The following is a 25,266-nucleotide window of genomic DNA, read 5'->3' as shown; positions in this document are numbered from 1 at the left end:
AAGGTAAGTAACAAAATCACCAACATTCAAGTACAATACAATTTGCTTAATGTGCAACAAGGTTACAGTTACAGTACCACCAACATTTGGGTATAACAGTCGCAATTCGTTCTTACAAAATTAGAGGTAACAATATAAACAACATTAAGGTGCGATGGCCACAAAAAGGCTATTATAGCAGAAATATAAGTAACAGTACCAATAATATTAAGGTACAATTGCTATAGTTGGCTCATAGTGCAAAAATATTCTGGTACATACATAGGCCGCCTACAATTACAGTTGTACTAGTATTTGCCAAAAAGGGAACGCAAAGTGTCACAAAGTGCCAGAAATAGGCAAAGCTACGGTTTTATTGGCTTTGTTATAATATATTCATTATTTATAGGTTAATGGGCCGGTCCAAATTGCTTGAAGGGGCCGGTTCTGGCCCCCGGCGGGCCTTAAGTTGAATAGCGTTGATGAAGGGTAAAGCAGCTCATCAGTACTAGAAAACACTGTCTACAACAAAGTGAAGTACGGGTGCCCGTGAGGTCATTTTGACCTCACCTGAGTGAAAACTCAATTGCAGATAATATGTAGCTTTAGTTTTGACTAGTAGTAAGAATGACATCGGTAGTGAATATCCTGTCTACTCATGAACATTTTGTTAAAATGTTAAAACCACTTGCCATACAGAATGTGGGCTAGCAGAGCTGGGAATCAAACCCACAACCTAGCCTAAATGGTATGACATTGGGGTCCTAGCACTGCTGCTTTGATCTTCAGCCACTTTAATATGAAGAGCAAAACAAACTGTACTGAATGTGATGGATGCTGCTTTGATCTTCAATCTAAGCAGACACTGATGAGAAACACAACACACAAAACTATTCAATAAAACAAAATAAACTGTACAGAATGTGCACGTACTACAGTGTCTGTTGCCCTCCTTGGTTCGCCCTTAACAAATGTGGAGTGCGGCGGCTTCCGTAGGAGTGTGAGTAGTCTGGGAGTGACGCCGCAGCGCTGAACGAGCAGAACATTTCTACTGTCAAGATGGCGACATCGGAGCCGGTAAGATAAAGCTAGGAGGGGGGTGAAAGAATCCCACTCAGTTGCACGGAAATATCAGCCACGTCGCCCGCGCGTGTCGCGGCACTATCACGCCGCCCGGCTTCTTTGACACGACGGCCGCCTTTTATCGCGAAGTGTTCCGAGTTTCGGGTGACAGGCGCGTGAATTGGATGTGGATCACAGCTACGCTAGCGTTAGCATGCACGGCAATGTGATGCATGAGACTTTGTTGGCAGGGAGGGACACAGTGGCTGTGCGTCGTTCATTCAAACTCCACTCACTGGCGTCTCTTCCCCTCCACATCCACACGGCCCCGTGTCTTCTTGTTGTTTTAATGAACATTTAGCGCATTTAAATACTCACACTGTGGCGGTGCTTGTGGCATTTTTTGACAGATTTGGACACGTGTGTGTTTAGCTCGCCGCTAGCATAGCACGTCTGTTAAAAACTAACGCTAGCCAACGTTCACTTGCATCAGTGGTTCTCAAAGTTTTTATATATAAGAAGAACAAACTGGGAAAATACTGAGGTATCCAAATAACACCGTTATTACAAAACGTTAAAACACAGTGGTGTAAATAGGCCGAGCAAAGTCAGCTACGGACTTTTCACAGGAGACAGATTTAGTCCAAATAAGATCATTTTGCTCTTTCAGACGTCTGACTCTAATTATTATTATTGAATGTATTATAATGATGTTATTTGTTTAATTTTCTACTTATTCCGGTCAGATTATAAATCTGATATGGATGGATGGATGGATAGTAGTGATGCACGGTGTTATCGGTATCGACAGATATTGGCTTGAAAATGTATTGTCACATATAGTCAAACACACAAAGATCCGCCGATATGACAAGTGATTACAACAGTAGGTCAAATAGGCCGCTATCTCCTACTATTATTGTTTTTTTTAGGGATGGGATGATACCATTTTTCTGTGTGCAATACCGATATCACAAACTTGACTATATACCGATATTAGTCTGACTGACACAGTCATTCATTTAGACAATTTGTGAACTATGACGCTGTTAACAACACATTTGTGCTGTGTCATTTCAAAGATAACTGTGTAACAAATATTGTTCTCCCAGAAGGGAGAAATAACCAGCCCAAGCATGACTCAGCTAAAATGCTCTTGCTCATTTTATGTACATTTTTATCTGTCCGATATCCAATCCAGTAATTTTGACCAGTATTGGACCAATATCAATTCCCATCCCTAGAAACTACGGAAAAATGTGTATCGATTATCAGCCCAAACACTCCAAATATATCGAATATTGGCAAAAAATGTATATTGTTGTGCATTCCTAATAATAGATAGATGTACTTTATTGATCCCAGGTGGAAAAATTGTTATTTTACGGCAGCATTACACATCGGGTATAGGACATACTGTGCTAAAGGGTAGACAAGAATAAAAGAATCAAATAGAACACAAAATGTATACTAAATTACATGTACATAAACATGAGAGAGTATAAACTCTGAATATAAGTATAATAAAGGGTTATGTGAATGTAGTGAAAATAGAAGTAGAGAGACTGTAGATGGAAACACTATTAAAGTACTGCCAGAGGAAGCTTGCATACCACTCATACCATAAATGAGGACCATTTACCACTGGTGGTACACGTACCACTTTTTGACAACCACTGACTTGCATAAATGTCAGGGTAGCTTAGAATTTACTGTGCCTCTGCGTTTATTGTTCTCCTCCCTGTTACCTGTAATTGTTAGAATTGTTCTCGTCGCAGAGCAGGTCGCTCCTGTGAGAAATGTAGGTCATGTGATTCCACGGTGTCGTGATGTTTAACTGTAGGTGACCTCAGTAACTCCAATGTGACCACGGTGGCTCTTTAAAAGTTAATTTTATCTAAGTGGAACAGTTATACAGGTCACTGTTAGTGATGACGGAAAGATCAACACGAGACCTAATTTGAGCTGCAGAGTGTTATGAATAGAGCTGTCGCTGATGGTCCGTCATAGATGTAGCAATACATTATTAGAACTGCAGAAACAACCTGGATCGACTAAATTCAAACAGGTCCAACTGATGTCTCTCCTGTTAAAATGTTATAATTGATTAGATTAATTATTTGATACGTCTTGGAAAGCATTTTCCCAATTAAATACACTCAAGTGATGAGTCATAATCTGTATTTGGATTACCACCGTGTCTACATCTTGAGAAAATCTGTGTTATGTTTGAGTTATGCTGCTTACAGGCAGACATTTTATGGTGGTCATTCAAATACAAATACAGGTCAGCCTCTCAAAGTAGAGCATTTGTGGCGATTCATTGTCATATATATATATAGTAAATGAAAGGGGGGGACAATGAGAAATAATTTAGAGGACACTAACCTCTGCATTTCCTTAGCGGGACGGACAAAATGGCAGCAAACAGTGAATAATTGTTTCCCATGAAAGGCCTCGGTCTCCTCAGTAGCATGGAAGTGATTTTTCAGTGTTAGACATTTGCCAAACCACTGCCCTCTGTAAAATTAGTTTAAGTTTTGTGTTTGCTTGCACAATGTGAAACAAAACAATGTAAAATCGGAGGTTTTATTTTTAGGCCATGTCGCCCAGTCCTTTACCACAACCATGGTCAATATAAAAAACATTGAGAAAGAGCATTTCTCCTTCTCAGTGTCAAAACTCTCCCCAGTCTCACAAGGTTAACAGTTATGTCTCTGTCATCATCATATTCTAATAATTCCGTACTTGGACCATAACCTACATCCCCAAAAAATTCTAATCTGTCCTTTACTTTCTGAGCTTTGCTGCTCAATATAGTGGAGGTAGTTGATTATTTAATTTTATCTAAATATTTGAACATTTTCTTGAAGAAATGATTAAAGTTAATAGGGTTTTTGACGATCATTAGTTCCCACTGTACAGCTGTAACCAAATTCTTCCATCTCGTGTCATATCAGGAGATATGTAAAATACTTATGCTCATGTGTATATGTGCATGTGTTTCTCTCTCTACAGAAAGCACCTGAAACTGAAGATCAACCGACTGACAGCCAGGTCGTCGCGAATCCCGAGCAGTATATTAAACACCCCTTGCAAAACAGGTGAGAATAGAGAAACAGCTGCTGTGTCTGACAGGATGTTACATCTGAGATGTTGTTGCTTTGTATTATTCTTATATTCATTGAGTTGAAGACAGCAACCGACGGGAGTGTCTGAGGAATCCAGTTTGGTGCATGATAACATTTATTTAACAACTGATAAATGAATTCAAACCTTAGTTCAGTGAAGAGCACATTCCATCTCTGCTCTGATTGAGGGAAAGGCTTCACTTCCTCGTTAAACTTGTACAGAGGCCATTTTCTAATTTTGCACGACTGGAATGTTGTTGTCATCGGTTTTAAGGGTCTTTTTTTTTAGTTTAAATCAGAAATCTAAAATAGAGCTTTCCGCTTCCTACTCTGTATATTGTCCATGTTTCATCGTTTTCAGAAATATACTCATACTTCTCTGGTGGTAGTGGTGGGCGATACATCCATTCAGGAGCATTCAGCCTGGGAGAATGCCTAATAGTTCACTTAATAAGTTACTTTGTAGATCATTCTGCGTATTTAGTCCAGCTTCTCAGGTCAAGGTTGACCACCTCTGGTGTTCTTATGAGTTATTGTGTTTTGATGCTTCCATTGTCTCAGTGAGAGGACAATATGTCCCTTCAGTATGTTCTGTTGAATTAGAGTTTTGTTATAAATTTGATTTAAAACATATATTTTAACTTGTCTCATATCCGTGCTCCAGCAGTCGGCAGGAATGGGCCTTTTCCGTAATAAGTGACTCCATAACGGCCAAAAAACACTCAAACAAGCAGCCATAAAACAGGTTCAGACATGAGCGTGGTTGCCAATTTTGCCAAAAACATGTAAATACGTTGCTGCACGCGAACCTGTCGTTACACCGCGGTCGTGCACAAACACATCCACCTCCACAGCTGTCTCACTGGCTGTTTTGTAAACACTGAACCTATTTGGTTCATTTTCACAACAGACAAAATCACCAAACCAAACAACTTATATTGAACTATCATCATTAATGAAGCTGTCAGGTTTGCTCAAGGTAATTATATGTCTGAATCTAATAAATGTATTACATAACACCACTAAACGGAGACACTACAGCAGATGGATGTGTTACTAAGATCTGATGTAAAACACTGAAAACATTAAAAGAGGAAAGAAAAAATACCAGTTTTGGGATGAAATAGCAGCTGCTCACAAGTTGCTAGTTGTTTGTTTGTGTATCTTTTAAATATTCATGGAGATCCGCTGAGTTTGGGTTTTAACAGAATGGGGGAAAAGTCATCAGCATAAGCCCATAATATGTATGTATTTTCCTTTAGTTTCATGCAGTCAGTATTTAGTCTATGCGTTATTTTATATATAATTGTAATGCAGACTTAAAATGTCGATTAGAAAGACAAGCTAGCATCAGTGTTGTTCAATCATTGGTTATTGGTTATTGGATATGATTTTTTTTGAGTATTTATCATCATATTTTATCAGATGGAGGAAAGAGCTGAAACAATTATTCAATTACTAAATCATCAACTATTTTGATAATCAGTTTTTAAGGATTTCTCAGTTTCTAAAATGTGAATATTTTCTGGATTCTTTGCTCCATATAACAAAGAAATCATTAAAACTGAATCATTTTTGGTTTGTGGATAAAAACAAGACATTTGAGAACATCATCATTTCCAGGTTTGAGAAACACTGATCAACATTTTCTGACATTTTATCGATTTAACGATTACGTGATGAATCGAGAAAATTATCGTGAGTTGCAGCCCTTGTAGCGACGCTAGAAAAACCAATATCGGTCGACCTCTAAACGTCACCTTTACATCAATTGCTATTAAAAAAAATGTTACCTTAACACTATAACCAGCTGTCAAGTTCCAAGTCATGTAACAGGTTTTATTTATCTTTATTTAAAGAGGTATAAAATGTCTTACTCTCTCAGTGACTGTTGATCCCGTCTCCTCACTTGTCTTCCCTTTATTTCAAAATAGGAATCCACAGTTAAAATAGCTACACATGTGTTTGGTAATCCTGTTCCCACGCCCACGCCTCGGGGGGGAAAAGCGTTTGCTGGATTATGATTTTAAACAATTTAAGCTGCTCTATGTAGACATGTTTTGTAGACATGAGCGTGGATGTGAGGAGCAGGGCTCGTCGTCGATCAATCACCGTCTTGATTTACCGTCTGCCGTGTTTGTTTACGTTTCATGACGCGTATACAAACCGTGTCCTTGGCCGGGTTCACCGGCGTAAGTGCCGACTCATCGCTCCGCCTGCGTTGTGCAATAACGCGCGGAGTAAGTTGCGACATGACACAACTGCATTTTTGTGTCGTGATTTGCCTTTGTACAGTTTATTAATATCTCTGTGTGTGTGTGTGTGTGTGTGTGTGAGTGTAACACATGGACCAGGTTGCTGTGAGAGTGGAAGTGGGGAGGGCGTAGGGGCCACTAGGTTCATGTGATGTCCTCTCATTACCCTCGTCCCTCCCCCTTCTAGCCCCTTCCTGGGTATAGATGAGAGAATAACAGCACGGTCGTAAACAAAGGCTGCGTTTGTCGTGCTTTCTGACGCTCGCCTCTCGCTCTCTGTTTCTTTTGCACTGATGTGTTTGTGACCAGCTGCCGCGTTTTGTTGTAAAGCTGGGTGTGTGTAGCTGTGTAGGGCTGGGTTCCAAACGTGTAGGGCTGGGTTCCAAACCTAAAGGGCTGTTTCACCTATTACTTTTCCACTTGATGAAGTGAATAATAAACTAATTATTATGACGCTGCCGTGTTTGTTTAATTCACAATATCTTACCTGTTTTGTTAAATTAATTTTCTTTTTGTAGATCTTTTTGTTATAATTGACAGAAACACAGTGAAGAGAAGTGTGGGGCTTTTATTTTCTTTGAAGGAAGTGACTTTGACGTCGATTTTTGTTAATTGTCTGATCAAAAACACATTTATCTCTGTTAATCAATAATAAAACAGTATATTATTTGGGTGAAGTGGCCGTTTAATTTGCTTTTCTAAGCAAAACAACCGCGTTTGAGCAACTACAGCTGCAACTTCTGATTATTTTCATAATCGGTTAATCTGTTCAAGTATTTTCTTGATTGAATTATGTTATTTGGTCTATGACAAGTCAGAAAATGGTGAAATATGCTGACCGGTGTTTCCCCAAACCTTGAAACTCACATATTCAAGTATCTAACAACAACTAATTTACGACTACTTGTTTGGTTTTTAAAAGTCAGTAAAAAGTGTTATTGATTTCTTTGTTATATGAAGCAACAAATAACAGGAAAAATTCACATTTAAGAAGCTGAAAAATCACAGTTTGTTTTTATCCCAAATTCAATATCCAAGAAATTTGATTGCTCAAGCTCACATAACTTTTCCCCCTCCCACGTCCTCTGAAGTTACTCAAAGTTTTGCAGATGACTTGGATTTTTGTGTTGAGCAAACATGTAGTTTGTGTTGACAGTAAAAACTGTTAGTTACGTATGTCACTGCATATGTTTCAATGCTGTGTCAACGACTTCAACCTTCTTCAAAGTTATTTTCTGTTTGTTTTGTCTAGAAAATAAATTCTTGTAATTCTGTTTTCTATGTTTTTTTGGCAGTGCTAAGATGTTTCTGAGTGTTTCTGATTCCCTTCTCTCTGTCTGTCTCTCAGATGGGCCCTGTGGTATTTCAAAAATGACAAGAGTAAAAGCTGGACAGAGAACCTGCGTCTCATTTCCAAATTTGACACAGTGGAAGACTTTTGGGCGTACGTTTTTCTCTTCATTATTCTCCAGTGTCATTTCAGCATGTGTAAATTATCTCATTAAACATACGATCACAGCCTTAAACATGATATTCTATCTAACAATGCAAGTGTGTGTATGTATATTTAAAGCTTTACCATGTTTTTTTTTCTTACAGATTATACAACCACATACAGCAACCAAGCAAACTTGGCTTTGGCTGCGATTATTGCTTATTTAAGGTAAGGAAATTCAGAAAATGAAATTGAATCATGTAAAATCGGACAAAACCGTCTCACAGAGTTCAAAGAGATGCAACGGATTAAAGAAACGGTTTTACCCGTTAGTTTTTCTGTTGTTTAACACTTTAACCATGTTTAATTTAACTTGCTAGGATGGGATTAAGCCGATGTGGGAGGACGACAGGAACAAGCTGGGAGGTCGATGGCTGATGACTCTCAATAAACAACAGAGACACAACGACCTCGACCGCTACTGGATGGAAACGGTAAAAAAAAAAATACAGCTTTTGTTGATCAAACAAAAGGTCAAAGATTTTCAAAAAGGAAAGTATAATTAATATCGTGTGTGTTTTCCAGCTCTTGTGTTTAGTTGGCGAGTCGTTCGATGAGGCGAGCGAAGATGTGTGCGGCGCCGTTGTCAACGTCAGACCTAAAGGCGACAAAATAGCCATCTGGACGAGCAACTGCCAAAACAGGGATGCCATCATGACGATAGGGTGAGTAGTCTGTCATAGACTGAATGATTTTTTGAATAAGTATCTAATTGCGATTATTTTTGACGGGAATTTGCGAATTAATTGTTCAGCCCTAGAAAGTAGTCAAGTCACAGTCTTGGCTTGTTTCTATCCTGGTACAGTATGCATCCTTACCCAATTGATGAAGCCGTTTTTAGCATGCAGTTTGGAAAGGTAAAGCGTATCTACTGAGGGTGATTTCAGGTTCGTTTGCATCGGTGTGAATGTAATCTCGGTCCTTTGGTGCGCACCGAATTAACCGGTCAGGTTTTGGACTGCTTTATCCGCCCTACTTTGGTACGGTCCCTCTGGTTTGAAAGCAACCGAACCAAATAGGACAAAACGGTCTCGTTTAATGTATTATGGGTATGAGATACGGGATAACCCCGGATTTGCGATTTACTGTGAGGAACCTCAGCGGCACGGTTTTGCACCGTTCTCTTCCCAGCTTCAATCCCCACCAGGTGCGTTTCAGCTGCGCAGCGCAGCCTTGCGAGCCAGCCGTATGCAAACAATGCATGGCCAGTGGAAATGCTCACATTGATTAGAGTGGCAGCGATCAGCTCCGCGGCACTTACGTTCCGTGGCAGTGACGCGCCCGGTGGAAATCGGGGGTGAGTCCGGTTCCGGTGCTGATGGTCTTCGCGGTCTATTTTGGTTCGTTTAGAACTATGCATATGTGAAAGCAAACCATACAAACCGTGTCACTTGCGTGCATTAAACTAGACCGTTTCGTCCCTTTGGCTTGGTTTCGCTTTCACACAAGAGGAACCGTACCAAAGTAGGGCAGATAAAGTGGTCCAAGACCACCCCTTCAGACAGGTCTCGGACCGGTTGATTTAGTGCGCGCCAAAGTGCCGAGATTACATTCACACCAACGCAAACGAACCGAACCAAGGGACCAAACCAAATGCTGTAGGTGTGAAAGCACCCCAAGAACAATACCTTTACCTAGTAGGTGTGGCGTGGGCTGTGTAGAGGGACGTTGTACCTGTAACATGGAACACATTGACTCAGTTTGTGGCTGTTTGTCTCAACAAGACCTCCAGCTTTTCAGTCAGCTGACAGACGTGGGTCTAGCTCCACCCACACCGTACCGTTACTCTGGTACCCCAATGGAAAGGTACTGAAAAATGGTTATTTGGGTACTATTCCTAATGGAAACGCAAAGAAATTCATACTGTACCCAACAGCTTCTGTTACCATCAACATAAAGCCAAAGGTGACCACAAGAGGGAGATGCCACATTAGCATTAGCACCCCCCCCCCCCCCATCACTGAGTTGACCCTTCCATCTTGTGTCTCCACAGGCAAAATTATAAAGAGCGCCTGAACATCCCCATCAAGGCCATGATTGGCTACCAGTCGCACGATGACACGTCCAGCAAGAGCGGATCCACCACCAAGAACATGTACTCTGTTTGAACACCCCCCCCCCCCCACACACACACCCTCCCCCATCCCCAAAAAACAACAACCCTCTTTCAACTTGCTGTAGATTTAAACAATTACCAATCCGCATCATCACATTAATAACCTTTTGAGTTGTAAACGACTGTAGTGTCCTTTCCTTTTACTGAGAAGACAGATGTTCTTAGTGTGTACAGTTGGAGCTCCCCCCCCCCCCTCGCTCTCTCCCTCCCTCCACAACATGAGATATAACAGTGGAGAGGTTTTCAAAATAAGAGGATTTGGATGGAAGATCAGCTAGAGAACACAACTCACTTCCCTTTTTAGAATTGAAAAGTATATCATGCCAGTAAACCTCACAGAAAAAGACGGTAGACGACGTTATCCTGTCAAAGGGCAAAATTTTAAGAGCAATTTTAACTAGATATTTGTTTTTTGTCCAGAAGTGTTAATAAGCATGAGCTGGACGTTGAGACACACCTGTTTGAAGAATCTACAGTATCTTTAAAGATTTTTGTTTCAGCCATGCTGGAACTGTGGAATATTGCTTGTAGTACTATTTGAACTTTATTTTTTTCCTTCCCCTTACATTTATTTATAATGTATGCATTGCAGTTGATAGTTAACACAACCATGAATCTGGTGTTTTTTTCAATTTTTTTTTTTTTTTCTTTTCTTATTTCTTCTCTCTTTCTTTTCCTTTTTTTGTTATTGAGGTTGATCATGTGGACTACTGCATATATAGATGACATTTTTTACAGTGTACCATACAGTAAAGATGCTGACATACATAGGTGTGCTTTTCACTGTTTTCTTCCTAACAAAAAACTGTAGATAATGTCGCACTTCTCTCTCGGTCGATGCGAAGGAAAGATGATATTCATTGTGAAATGACTGCTCATAATGTATCTTTATTATCTGTAATTCCAGGATGTATATTACCTTCTTTCAAGTAAAGGTTAAGTGCTTTGCATTAAAACCAGAACCATGGTGCTTCATTTTGTCCAGAGGTGAAATTAGTAGATGAAATTAATGATTATTAATCGATGACTAAATTAATCGTCAGCTATTTTGATAATTTTTTTTCATGATTAAAACACAGTTTCCGATTGTTTTAGCTTCGTATAACAAAGAAATCATTATAACTGAATCATTTTGGTTTGAGGACAAAACGAGACATTCGGGAACATCATTTCCAGGATTTAGCATTTTATGACATTTTAGGGACCAAACGAATTGATTAAAGGCGCCATATGTAAGAATGTGGCCAAAAACGATTACTACATATAAATTCAAAATACCGAGGTCTCTTAGGTTTGTTTTCTGACGTAACTGGCAACCCGTGGTTGCTCGCCAGTTGAGACTCTACTGACTGCAATGATTGGTAGACGGCGGTAGGTGAGTTTAGTTTTTTTTTTTTTTTGAGTTTAGTAATAATAATAAGTCACCTTACAGTACATTAAAAGCAGCAAAATACAATTCTTTTTTTTAAAAAAAGGTAAAAAAACAACATTCAAAGCTAAAAATAAGTTGATACATTGATGTGCTTTCGCTCCATTTTGCAGCAAACTAATTGAACTGATGGAACCCATTGGCTGCTCTAATGTCTTTAAAAAATAAAAAATTAAAATGCTGATCTTCAGAGATTTTGACACACAAGCATCTCTCATGTTTACTGGAATACAGTCTGAAAAGGGGGAAAATATCCAGTGAGATCCAGCTGCAAATATGTCTCGATGATGATGATGATGATGATCTGGAGATTAAAGCATAGTCGTTATGAAGAGAACCCTCTCTGAACACACTCCTGTGTACCTAATAAAGTGGCCAGTGAGTGCAGTAGCTCATTTCTGTCACATGAGGGCGTTGGAAACGAGCTGTCAACACATTGAATATGAAAGGTGATGAGGTAAATGTGTTGGCAAACACTTTCTTTAGGCTTTTTAATTCGATTTTTCAATTTTCGAGCTGAAAAACAAAAGGACACAAAAAGGGTACACGTTTCATTAAGATGTTCCTTCAGTGCTGCTGCCTTACGTAAGAGGATCGCACTAAAACATCACACCAGTTAATTATTGCTCACACACACACGCATGGAAAAAAAAGTACATTAATAGACCACACCTGATAAATGTGGTAATGGAAAAATAACAAAACAACACCCGCTATTGATTGCGTTACCTCTGAGGCCTCCTTGGTTTCTGTCGACACTGTGAATAATGTGTCAAAACAGAGTTTGTCAGCCAGTAAATCATCCAGTCCAACAGGATCATGAGCTCTTACAGGAATCTTATGTTTTTCTTGTAACGTCCTCCGCCCTTCTCATAGACCTTTGTACGGCAGCGAGGTTCTTCAGAGTGTTTGAACATTAAATACTGAATGAAAACACCCTCGACAATAATTAACAAAAGTAACAGTGCAGTGTTGTTTAAAGGTGATCTGATTTTAAAAGTCTTCAGCAGTGATTTAAAAGCAGACCCAACAGTTTGTTCACTTCTCAGAGGGAGGAGCCTGGAAACTGAACGCTGCCTCTCTCCATGTTTAGTTCAGACTGACAGACGGACGGACGACCTGACGCGACCCCGTCTGGATGCTTCATAACTTAACGGCAGCTCAGAAATGTAACGTAAAGCACTCGGTGCTTTCTTTGACGAAAAGGAACAGGAACATGATGTCATCTTTTTTTTTGTCTGGCATAAACGCTGACCTTAAGAGGACCGGGATTTCACAAGGAGACCAAAAAACTGGTCCCTCATTAATACATTGTTATTGTGAACTATATATTGTTCTCTATGGAAGAGGATTAGGGCCACACAGGAGAAATATATTTAAGTTTTGACTTTATTCTGAGAATTCTGACTTTAAACTCAGAATTATTACTTTATTCTCAGAATTCTAACTTTATTCTGAGAATTTCTGACTTTAAACTCAAAATTCTGACTTTAAAACTCAGAATTCTAACTTTATTCTCAGATTTCTGACTTTAAACTCAGAATTCTGACCTTATTTTCAGAATTCTGACTTCAAACTCAAAATTCTGACTTTATTCTGAGAATTTCTGACTAAACTCAAAATTCTGATTTTAAACTCATAATTTTTTACTTTAAAACTCAGAATTCTAACTTTATTCTCAGAATTCTCACTTTAAACTTTACATTTTTTTCCCTGTGTGGCCCTAATCCTCTTCCGTACGTTCCAACACGGACACTCCTGAAATTCTACTGGCCCCCTAGTGGCCAGACCAGTGGCTCAGTGGCCCCAGAGGTCACTTGAGTTAAGGTTAAGGCTAAGGTTAAGCTTAAGCTTTAGGGATAAGGCTTTGTTTAGGACGTTCAAATGAATGGAAGTCGAAGTATGAACTTGAATTCTGAATCACTGAATCAATTCAGTGAACAGCACGTTTCACGTATCTTAGGTTCATTCCTCTGTGGCAAAATGACAACATCCTGTGTAAAAAGAAATACGCAATAGGTTTTTTTTTTTTTTTTTCAATAAATAACACAGAAAGTGCTTAATAATCCACAGTCCACAGCCTCTGTCTTACTGAGTCCTGTCCCTGTGAGGTTAACTGTAGACAGACGCTGGCCGTCCTCACGTCATCAGGACAGCGACAGCATGAGCGGCTTCTGTTCCTCGCGTTTGCTCAGCAGATTTGTAATCATGAAGGACGAGAAGTAGTAAAACTCCATGACGTAGCTGAGCTCAAACATCGCCAGGTTGACGCTGAGAATCCACTCGAACAAGGCAGCCAGGTGTTTCTGATAGTCCAGGGGCTGGGCGAAGAAAATGGCGTCTGAAGGCGTTCACGTTAAGGCGTAAATAGAGCAGGTCAACGGTAGCTAGCATGTTCAAATAGCGGCCCATGACCAACGTCATAGTGTTTCACCCGAAACACTTAGAAAAACCTAGAGAAACACTTTTCACTGTCCCTCAAAGAGTTAGCTAAAATGGCGTCTGAAGCTTTTCACGTTAAGGCGTAAATACAGCAGGTCAGCGATAGCTATCATGTTCAAATGGTGGCTAATGACAAACTTCATAGTGTTCCACTAGAAATACTAAAAAAAAACTAGAGAAACACTTTTCACTGTCCGTCAAAGAGTTAGCTAGCTCTTTTGTATTCTGTTAAAGGCAAAGAGATGTTTGTGGGTCATAATGTGACACATATTTACCTTATTTCAAAGAGAAACAAATGCTAATATTTTTGCTAACGTGCACTTTTGAGATGACAACACACATTTATGTGTTTTATTTAAAACAATGACTAGCTACAAAGCTACTGTAACGCACTCTGAGGCGTACGAAGGACAGGTCAACGTTGCGATATGACCAAAAATATTATCAATTGCTAGTTCTTTTATGATATTTTGGATATACTTGGGTCAAATTTGTCCACAAATTTAAAAACCTATGCTAAATTATCAATGTTAGCCAGAGATGAGTAATGAGTTCCTGAGAGGGAAAATACACAGTTTTGTGTATTTTGGTTTTCAAAATACAATTACATTAAATACAATTAAATTAAATTAAATTAAATTAAATTAAATTAAATTAAATTAAATTAAATTAAATTAAATTAAATTACATAGAGTCTAGAACAGTGGTCTCAAACCATTGATTTTATGTGTCCTGCCACTTAAAAGTTCATAAATGTGTTGTTTCACTGTGACTCATATGCCGTTGTGTATCAAAACAAACACAATTTATTGTTAATTTATATAAAATAGCCTCAAAAATATTGTCTATTGTCGATATCATGATGGCTGAACATGTGTTTTTTTCCCGCTGCACAGTTGGATTTATAGTTATAAGTTAATTTATAAAGAAAATATAGCATGTTGATTTCACATGAGACACGTTCCTTCCACTGTGCAGTGACACAGGGTCAAATATGTGAAGTTGTGTACTGTAGGTAAACAACGGTTAAAGATTGATGTGGTTAAACTACCATTAAAACAAATCTGCTTCAGTTACATGAACGATATACTGTACATACAGTGGCCAGTCCCACTTTGTAAACAGAGCAGCAGACTGGATTGTGGGCGTGTGGTGCCGCCGCCGCCGCCACGGAGCAGCTGAACACCCGCTGCTCAGGTGACCTTTTGACCTCCGCTTGAATCAAGCCACACCAAAGTAAACGTGTAAAGGTTACAACCGTCCAGCCGTGAGTTTGTGTAAAAAAAGGATACATCCGATGGTGAGAAAGGTTTGGCTCACGGTGGAGGCGATGCGTAGCGGGTAGAGTAACTTTTCGTATCCCGACAGCACGCACTTCCCGGTCAGCGAGGTGAGCAGCACGGTGTAGAAGCAGATGCACATGAAGCTGATGGCGGCTCCGAGGTAATGGAGGAGCTGCAGGTAACCTGGCTGTGGAGGACGACTATTACTCTACCGCTCAAAAGTTTGGAGTCACTTAGAAATGTCCTTATTTTTGAAGGAAAAGCACTTTTTTTTCCCAATGAATATAACATTAAATGAATCAGAAATACACTCTATACATTGTTAATGTGGTAAATGACTATTCTAGCTGCAAACGTCCGGTTTTTAATGGAATATGTACATAGGTGTATAGAGGCCCATTTCCAGTGTTCTAATGGTACATTGTGTTTGCTAATGGCGTTAGAAGATTATTGGATGATTAGAAAACCCTTGTGCAATGATGTTAGCACAGCTGAAAACAGTTTTATTTTGAATAAAAGTCATTATTTCTAATCTTGTCAATGTCTTGACTATATTTTCTATTCATTTTGCAACTCTTTTGATGAATAAAAGTGTGACTTTTAATGGAAAACACACAAAAATTGTATAGGTGAGACCAAACTTTTAAACGGTAGTGTATAATAATAATATGTCGATAATTTTGTTTCGTTTAGATCTCGATCTAAACATTGCATCTTTAATACACACAATATTATATACAAATTGAAAGGGAATCGAACCCAGCACCTTCTTGCTGTGAGGCAACGGTTCGAACCACGGCCAGCTCCTAACAGTCTTGTATTAAGTACCTTAAAAGAGATATGCGAGTAAAAGTATCTTTACCAGAAAATGACTTCAGTAGAAGTGGAAGTCACTTTTTTTTGTATAATATTACTGAAGTAAAAGTCTTAAAGTACATGACATTTACTGTACTTAAGTATCAAAGGGATTTTCTGAGTAATAGAGTGAGTTGTCTTTCAACTGGAATGTTGTGGGTTCAACATCAGCATAATGGTTACCCCCAAAGAGCCAGATGTAACTGTCATACAGAGTAAATGTAACTAAATGTAACCAAATATAACGTAAACTAAAGCTAACTAAATCGTAAAATATTGATAAATAACTTTCAGTATTTATAACTTGCATATACAATGCTACACTGTGATCTTGTGGCGATGCTGTCACTTTGCGGCTCACGCAATCGCCATGCATTGTGGGAAATGTAGTTTGTGGTCAACGTACTCACTCGCGGGCCACATAAAATGACATGGCGGGCCACATCTGGCCCCTGGGCCTTGAGTTTGACACGTGTGCTCTATATGAATACAGACCATTACCAACTCCAGTAGTGAATCTCAACATAAAGTAGAGAGATATGTGATCATTTTGTACTTAAATGCAGTACCAAAGTATCTGAACGACTGTATAATCTCCGCCCGTGTTAGTACAAAGCGTTTTTAATCGTTCCTGTGATAAAGAGGAAGTAAACACTGTTACAGTACACCATGTACCTCCTGTGCACAGTGAGTCTCAATCAGCAGTACACTCTGCTCTACTCACGTTGCAGTTTCCGGCCATGAACGCGCCCACGGCTGCCACCACGCCAAAGACCAGGGCCAACTTACTCAGCATGGAGTGACACGTGTGTCTCTCCATCACATGGGCGTGATGGAGTAAACAAAACAGCAGGACTAAAAGAGGAGAGAGCGAGAGAACAGTCAACACACACACACACACACACACACACACACATGTCAGAATGAGTCAGCGTCACGTTTAGACTCAGGTAAACTCACAGAGAAAGGATCCGGCGTTGATCGTCGCCGTGAAAAGTGAATTCTCTGGCGCGTTGATTCCACTGGAGCTGCAATCGCACGTGGTTTAGATAATGAAGGGTCCACATTTCAAGATTAAATCAAGTAAAATTGTATTTTTCTTTACCTTATAGTAGGAACATGGCAACAGTTAGTGGTCTTATTCCCGTCGCAGTAGTTGTCGCTCGCCCTGAGAGCAAGATAATGACGTTTTACTATTTAGGGCCACATCAGCATAATGGTTTCCATCAAAGGTCCAGATTTAACCGTCATACAGAATAAATGTAACTAAATGTAACCAAATATAATGTAAAATAAAGGTAACTACTATATTGATAAATAACTTTCTGTATTTATTACTTGTTTCACTCGTCACATGATGCATAATACAATGATACACTGCGATCCAGTGGCGGAATGCCGTCACTTTTTTGCGGGTAACGCAATCGCCATTGCATTGTGGGAAATGTAGTTTATGGTCAGCAGCATAGACCTATTTTAACACAGATTTTTAAGACCAATTAATCACTCGCGGGGGCCACATGAAATGACGTGGCGGGCCGCATCTGGCCCCCCGGGCCTTGAGTTTGACACATGTGATTTAATGTGTTCACATTCAACTGTGTAAGAAGAAGGTGGCACTAACGCATTATCACGGGCGCACGCACACGCTGCTGGGTAAACCCCATAGAAAAATAGAACAAGAAGAACAAGAAGAGCAAGAGTATAAGACGAGGACAAGGAGATAAGAAAAGGACATGCCATGAGAAGAAAGAAAGAAAGGATAGTACAGAGTGGGTATTGTGCTTATTGTGTTAAGGGTTATTGCAACATCGCGGACACAAGAAGAAACTGACGATCACAGACATTGATAAACGTCTTACCAGTCGCTGAGGGAGCACACGTGATAGTTGGCCAAAGCGAGGCCGTATCTGCGTGGAAATACAAGAAATAATCAAAGATTTGATTAAACCATTTTTAAACGGATTAAAACAAACATTTCATGTTGTGAAACCGCATCAGTGATGCATTATCTTCCACTTCTGGGAATGGGGGTAAATCATTATCAGCTGAATCCACCACCTCAGTGTGTGCCAAGGTTATTATAACGAATGAAAAAAAATAAAAAACTTTAACAACAATAACTAACTGCAACTTCATTGTGTGTTTATAAAAGTAACTCAAATTGTAATGTATTGTAAATGTATTTCATACATAAACCTTTTGGGTTCATATGAAGTCTGTTTATTTTTTATGATATAAGGAGTTATATACGTATATTATTACCAAGGGCACACAAATAAAATTGCATATTTTGTTTTGGTTTTTATGACACTACAATACTTTAATTATGACCTTTTTTACTCCATAGTACCAAAAACTAATTTTAAACGAGCAAACCCTCTCTAAAAAATCTAATTAAAACTAAAACTCATTGTAAAACTAGTGAAAATTCCCAAAGTACACTGTAAAAAATTAAAACATTTGAGAAAACTCAAAATTTCAAGGCAACGCAATCCATTTTGGAGTTTCAGCCCAACAAAAGATCTTGAGTTTTTAAAAAGTCAACTAACTAATATTATTCCGTTATACAAACTTGTAAGTTAGAGTTGTGCCAACTCAAAATGAATTAATGTTTTTATTTAATTTCTAAATAATATGAACAACATTAGTTACCCAACTGTTTGAAAACAGAATCTCTAAATTACAAGTTTGTCTCACAAAATAATATTAGTTGATGGAACTTTTTAAAAACTCAAAAAAAAATCGATTGCAGTAAGTTGCCTTGACATGTTGAGTTTTCTCAACTTCTTCTTTTTTTTTACAGTCTATTAAAAACTTGGGTGTGAGAATTAGAGTCGAGCAGTGACAAGTAGAATAAATAAGTTTCTGATTGTACAAAACAAAACTAAAGCAGAGACTTCACCTATAACCACATGGTTCCTGTGACTTTACTGTGCTTTTGTACAACTCAATAACGTCTGTATGAATTCATATTCAGTTTATAAAGAAGATACACAATGAATGAATGAATGAATACAAACAAATGACTATAATTAGAACGTCGTGGCCGGTGGCTGCGCGTCATTATGTGATAACATGTGCTGATTGCAAGTTTTTTTTTAAAAAGTTCTTCTTCAAAAAAGTTTTGTCAGTCAAACTTGTAAGTTTTGCCAACTCAAAATTTAAAATTGCATTTTATTTTTTAATACATTTTTTACATTATCTGAACAAGATTAGTTAGCCAAACTGTCTGAAAATATAATTTTGAGTTGGCACCACTCTAACTTACAAGTTTGTCTAACAAAATAATATTAGTTGATTGAACTTTTTTAAAAACTCGCTATCTTTTGTTGGGCTGTAAACTCAAAAATCGATTGCAGCAAGTTACCTTGAAATTTTGAGTTTTCTCCACTTTTTCTTTTTTACAGTGTAGTTTGGGATTTTTCATAAGTTTTAAAATGAGTTATAGTTTTAATTAGGTTTTTTTAAGAAAGGGTTTGCTAGGTTTTTTTTTTTTTTTAACAGTGTACAAAACTTTGTTTCAGCTGTTGTTGTTTTTAAAATGCTTTATAAATAAAGTTGGATTGGATTTGATTTAATGCTTTGTCATTTCTCAACTGTCACCCTGAGGCAGTCGAGCGTGTATTTCACCTCTGACTGAAAGTGTTGGCAGTAGGCGAGCTTTTAAAGTTCTTAAATGACCTTCTTTAAATGTACATCACACACACACACACACACACACACACACACACACACACACACACACACACACACACACTGTCTGACCCATCTGTCTTGTCAGTGTGACATCCTCATAAAACTACCGGCTTGTTTAACATGTTTCATGCTGTATGTGAGAGTGAGAAATGTGTGTGAGATTCTGGTTACTTACACGGTCCATGTGCCAATAAATGACACCAGGGAGAGGACGATGGGGAAAATGACCCAGAGCATCTTCAAGGTGAGGAAGTTAATAATAAAAAAGTATTTTTTTTTCTGTGTGTGTCCACTCGTCCTTGAACACTCAGCAGGCAAACGTCCGTGTTGGTGTGTAAAGTCCTGGTGGAATCAGCCTCATGCCTACAGAGCAAAAAGAGCGTCTTGAGCTGTGATGATCCTGTGGTTCAGGTTCTGGAGACTCGCGTGTGTCAGACTCTAGACTTACGTCACTCTCAGACGTACAGTTCCTTTATGAGGCAGTCGCCCTCTCGCTCTCTCTGTGCCACTCCTCTGAGGCGCCACCTTCTTCTTCTGTCAGCACAAACGTTGGGAAACATGGGGCTTGGTCCTTGTGTCGGCCGATGGGATTTCGTTTGCTTTACTCCAGAGTGACTCACTTGCACGCCTCCGATGATGATGATGATGTCACAACGACAAACAAAAATGCTTCAGATTCTTCTTCTTATTATTCCTGGTCGTAAGAATCCAGAGCGACCTGTTGGACCAGCAGGTCGCTCTGGATTTGAAATGTGGAGTCTTCTGTTATCAATATGACAGAAGAACACTTTTAATTGTTCTAAAAATATAGATTAGATTGTATTGTATAGATCAGAGTACACTCCAACTATCCTGCTCTTTTAACTCAGCCACAATAACTACTTACCTATAGATTACATGCAGATTACCTGCAGATTTAGGGAGTATGTTCCAGTCTGCTGTTGACAAATTAATACTCACTAATTAAGTCCCACTTAAAGGTGCATTATGTAATAAATATAAATCAACTGGTCATAAAATCCTCCTAATGTGTCACGGAGACTCAGGAATAATGTTCATATGACAAACTGAACTCACCAACAACAACAGTACAGCCACCTACCGCCGTCTACCAATCGTTGCGGTCAGTAGAGTCTCAGCTGCCGAGCGACCACGGGTTGCCAGTTACGTCAGAAAACGAAACCTAAAAGACCTCGGTATTTTGAATTTGAATGTAGTAACCGTTTTTTGGCCACATTCTTACATATGGCGCCTTTAACTCATTGTTGAAGGTAGAGATTAGAGCTAGGCACGTTAACGGCGTTAGCGGCGTCAACGCTAACGCACATTAACGTACGTGTGCCTCTGTTTTTAAAGTTTAGCGTTACTTTAGCGTGACTCATTTTAACAATAGGGAGTCACGTAAACATGCCGTCAACGCTGATGCCATTAACGCCGTTAGCGTGTTAAAGTGCCCAGCACTAATAAAGATTGAATAATAACAAAAATACTTGGTTCATGTATACACTTTTTTTTACTTTTTTAACTGACAGTATCTTAAATCAGATGAGGAGGAAATCTGTATTAAGATCAAGCACTATTAAAAAATAACTTGTTTTTAATGTTCGCTATGTTTGTTAAACCGTGCAACTTCCTCTGTAGAGGACGTAATATGTAAATGTCCGTACCAATGCAGGTAAGCTAGTGACGAGATAACGTTTAGAATGGAACGAGAGATGACTCTAATTATTATTATTATTCCAATTATTTTTGTCGTTCCATCACATACTCTGGTTTGTACAATAGAACAGTATTTCAAGATTTTCCCTCCAGGTGCCACCAGAGGAAACTCACGTACCACTGGTGGTACACGTACCACAGTTTGAGAACCGTGGAAAAGAAATTAATAAATAAATAAAACAAAGACACATACAGTACAGAAGACCCAGAACAAAGGGGGACTTAAAGACATGTGTCTTTTTGAAGATAATTCTGGATATTGTCTTGAAAACTTAATGTACGCTCGCATTTATTTATTTTTTGTGCAAGAATATTGGATTGATAAAAGTCCCGCGTCCACTGGGAGGTGACGCCGCTCACCTGTGTCTTTTATCTCACCTGCTTTTGAAAAAGAAGTAGAAGAAGAACAGACGCCGACCACATGAACGGGGGCTCATTTTCAAAACAAACAAAATGGCGGCGCACTTGAGATGGGGCTTCAACCAGTTGATACGAGCGAGAAATACGGCGTACATTCGGTTTGACTATGTCTTTTTCTGTGACAATGTGTGTTTTCGTTTCGTTTTTCGTTTTCGTTTAATGAGAATTAACGCCGTAGTGTGACGCGCAATCGCACCGGCGTCCTTACTGACAGCTAGCAACTTAGCTAACAAACCAAACTCGACAAAAGTCTGTGGCTAGCCTGTCAACACAACGCCAGTGCAAAGTTATATACTGTTTGTGTTACTATAGTTTAGTTATTAACACAATATTCATAGTTTGAAATGATTTACGTGTCTCCTCAGCTCCCACGTCTGTGGGTGGCTAACGTTAGCCAGCTGTAACCTGTGCTGTAAACCGTTAATGACGGTTTGTCGGTTCGTTCAAAACGCTGATTTGGTTACGATATGATATGATACGAATATACCTGAAATGTGTCTTATGTCAAAGTAGCTTTGTTTGCTAAAACATACGAGACATAAAAGAAAACCACGGAAATGAAACATTACAGTCACCCAAGAACCACAGACATAAATACAGGCGTTTTTTAGTCTAACCTTATTAAACCTCCAGCCAGACGCTAATGGTCTGTATTCATAGTTCAGGACATGGTTAGGGTCAGAGGAAATGTTCTTAACCAGTCTCAACATTTTATTGTGGTAAGATGCTTCATAAAGTAACATTTACTTAAACTTGTTTACCTGGCCCCGAAAGACCTAAGGCATTGGAGGGAATAGATCGAATCGACCCTGCGTTAAAAATTAAGCTTAGCACTGGTTAACACGTATTCTCTTACTTTTTGTTGGTAACTCATTGTGTAATATGCTCTGTTTTGGAAAGGTTTCCAGACGTGACCAGGGGAGTTTATCACTCAAAAAGCTTGAGCCAGAGCTTCAGAAAAGTTCCACCTCAGGCCAGGACGAGGACCACACTCTTACCAAGTGAGAGAACATCTCTGAATCGCCATGGTGCTTCACTGGCATTTGAGGGTCCACTTTAAGGACTGATGATTATTTTCAGCTTCTTAACTGTGAATATTTTCTGGAGTCCTTTGTCCATGAATCATTTTAGTGTTTGGTCAAAACAAGTCATATTAGTACATTATCATTTCATTTAGTTGGGGAAAAACATGTCTTTTGAGTATGAACTGTTTGTGTTATTTTTCAGTTAGACAACTGTCCATCCAGACTCAGGACACCCCAAACCCCAGAAGCTTGAAGTTTATTCCGGGTAAACCTGTCCTAGGAAGTGGGACCCTTGACTTTCCCTCTCCAAGCTCAGCGGAATGTTCATCTTTAGCCAGGTTGTGTATTAACTAGTTTACTGATGTACTAAATGCAGGTTTTGTACTTGGCGTGGCATGCAACATTAACTTGATTGTTGTGTATGTTTTCAGGATCTTGTTTGAAATTGAAGGTGTAAAAAGTGTGTTCTTTGGCCCGGACTTTATCACAATCACTAAAGTAAGTATCAAATGTGCTTTAACAGCTTGTCTCTGTGATTGTGCTGCCTCTGTGGAGAGATAACACGTGCATGTGATCTCCGGTGTTCTGTAAGTTGGATGAAGATATGGAATGGACGGACATCAAGCGCAATGCTCTGGACGCCATCGCTAAGTTCTTTGAGAGCGGCGAACCAGTAACAACAGGGGCAGTTGTCCATGAGAGCAGTGAGTTCCTCCTGACATTATACAGCTGCTTCACTGTAAATGTTGCTATGTAATAATATTGTACATTGTTTTCATTGTAGGTCACTGTGATGATGATGATGATATTGTGTCTATAATAAAGGAGCTTTTGGACACCAGAATCAGGTACAAATACATAATCTCTGTAGTCAGTGTGAGCACATTGTTTGATTGTTCAAATAATAGATATCATTTCAGTCGTTCGTCTGTTCTTGTTTTTTTTGTTCTGTACAACGTGACATGATCTCTCGTCGCTCACAAAGACCGACAGTGCAGGAGGACGGAGGCGATGTCATCTTTAAAGGCTTCGAGGACGGCACGGTCAAGCTGAAGCTGGTCGGCTCCTGCACAGGGTGTCCGAGCTCTGCAGTCACACTGAAGAACGGGATTCAGAACATGATGCAGTTTTATATCCCAGAAGTAAACTCAGTGGAGCAGGTGATTAAAGATAACAAGATGTTTACTTTTTTATGAAGGACTTGCTGGTTTCAGTTCTGAAATCAGACTTCACTGTTCAGTCTCTTAGATAAATGGTAGATTATGTATTTACAGACTTTTATGTGACATTTTAACATTTTGTCCAACATCGTTGTTTTCCCCCCAGGTGGAAGATGAAGTGGATGAAATCAACGCCAAGGTTTTCTCAGAGCTGGAGCGCAAACTACAAAAATGACAACTTCCTCTGGAACAACTCTCTCTCATGAACTTTGTAAGAACAACAAAACTATGTTCCACTGTTGTTTTGTCTGCTAATATATAACTAACATGCAGCCGACATTAGAACGAAGAGAGAACATTTAATCCAGCTGTTTTGCGTGCACATATAAACTGTTAAGAGTTCAAGCTGCAATTTGTGTGCAAACCGAAAAGAAGACGTACGCCTGTATATACAGTAATTTCATCAACTGAACACAACTGCTCTGTGATGGCTGTGAATTATTTGTTGTTGTATTTATTTCTTATAAATATTATATATTTTGAAATACTGTAATGTATCCCATAAATTGAAGTGTTTTTGACAGTACTGTTCGAGCACAATGAAGATTTGACAAGTTGTTGGAACAGAGCGTAATGTTCCTGTGAAGGCATAATAATAATAATATAAATTAAAATACATGTTCATTAAACTGTAATAGTTTAGCATCTGGAAATATCTGTTTTGTTATTTATATGCTTTTTGCTGCTCTCACAAGATATTGCAATAAACAAAGATCACTGTCTGGAAAGATAATCTTTGCTGTTGTTTGATTCTTTAACATGTTCACTTGAAGGAATTACACTGATGGTATCCTATAGCAATTGTCACTACCTTTACACGACTTTGCTGTAATATTATCTCCCTCAGGTTAAACATGATATTGAAGCTTTACTCTCATTTTACCAGCAGAACCTCAGCTGCTCAGGTGTTAAACTGCTTCTTCCAGCTGAGGAACATTGCCAAATGAAGATCTCTGGTGCCAAATGTCAAACTTGGAAGTTATTGCTTTCATTTCTTATTCAAATTACTGTAACAGCCTACTTTACTTTAGAGTACTGGACCATCTCCAGGCAGTGCGGAATGCTGCTACACAGCTTTTAACCAACACATGCAAGAGAGATGACATCACTTCACTTCACTGGTTCATTTAAGAGTA

At 39.0% G+C, this 25,266-nt stretch overlaps 3 protein-coding genes across 5 annotated transcripts; 2 read left to right on the top strand and 1 right to left on the bottom strand.

The window, feature by feature from the left end:
- Positions 1 to 1,038: 1,038 nt before the first annotated feature.
- eif4e1c (eukaryotic translation initiation factor 4E family member 1c) lies at positions 1,039 to 10,223 on the top strand (the record flags this gene model as incomplete). The annotated part of the gene is made up of 7 exons (XM_083897294.1): positions 1,039 to 1,056; positions 4,060 to 4,145; positions 7,776 to 7,871; positions 8,027 to 8,090; positions 8,243 to 8,356; positions 8,448 to 8,587; positions 9,916 to 10,223. 7 exons carry the CDS (start codon positions 1,039 to 1,041, stop codon positions 10,028 to 10,030), a joined length of 633 nt encoding a protein of 210 aa, XP_083753420.1. The 3' UTR covers positions 10,031 to 10,223.
- Positions 10,224 to 13,614: 3,391 nt separating this feature from the next.
- Positions 13,615 to 19,983, bottom strand: LOC310933877 (transmembrane protein 150A; the record flags this gene model as incomplete). The annotated part of the gene is made up of 7 exons (XM_083897447.1): positions 13,615 to 13,808; positions 15,202 to 15,379; positions 16,772 to 16,902; positions 17,008 to 17,075; positions 17,153 to 17,215; positions 17,910 to 17,957; positions 19,922 to 19,983. The coding sequence occupies 7 exons, from the start codon at positions 19,981 to 19,983 to the stop codon at positions 13,615 to 13,617; spliced, it is 744 nt and encodes a 247-aa protein (XP_083753573.1).
- Positions 19,984 to 21,878: 1,895 nt separating this feature from the next.
- Positions 21,879 to 24,839, top strand: LOC310933997 (NFU1 iron-sulfur cluster scaffold homolog, mitochondrial; the record flags this gene model as incomplete). Of its 3 annotated transcripts, none has more annotated exons than XM_083897597.1 (8): positions 21,879 to 21,983; positions 22,786 to 22,886; positions 23,113 to 23,248; positions 23,342 to 23,408; positions 23,503 to 23,614; positions 23,695 to 23,758; positions 23,896 to 24,070; positions 24,237 to 24,839. In XM_083897597.1, 8 exons carry the CDS (start codon positions 21,919 to 21,921, stop codon positions 24,303 to 24,305), a joined length of 789 nt encoding a protein of 262 aa, XP_083753723.1. In that variant the 3' UTR covers positions 24,306 to 24,839. The 3 variants fall into 3 exon arrangements, with proteins under 3 accessions (XP_083753723.1, XP_083753724.1, XP_083753725.1); XM_083897598.1 differs by having other exon boundaries at positions 21,919 to 21,974; XM_083897599.1 differs by having other exon boundaries at positions 21,967 to 22,011.
- Between the last annotated feature and the right edge of the window lie 427 nt (positions 24,840 to 25,266).

Source organism: Microchirus variegatus, assembly GCF_963457635.1.
Source record: "Microchirus variegatus genome assembly, chromosome: 11".
Lineage (NCBI taxonomy): Eukaryota > Metazoa > Chordata > Actinopteri > Pleuronectiformes > Soleidae > Microchirus > Microchirus variegatus.
The sequence above is the reverse complement of the archived record's forward strand: the minus strand, read 5'-3'. Positions and strand labels throughout refer to the sequence as shown.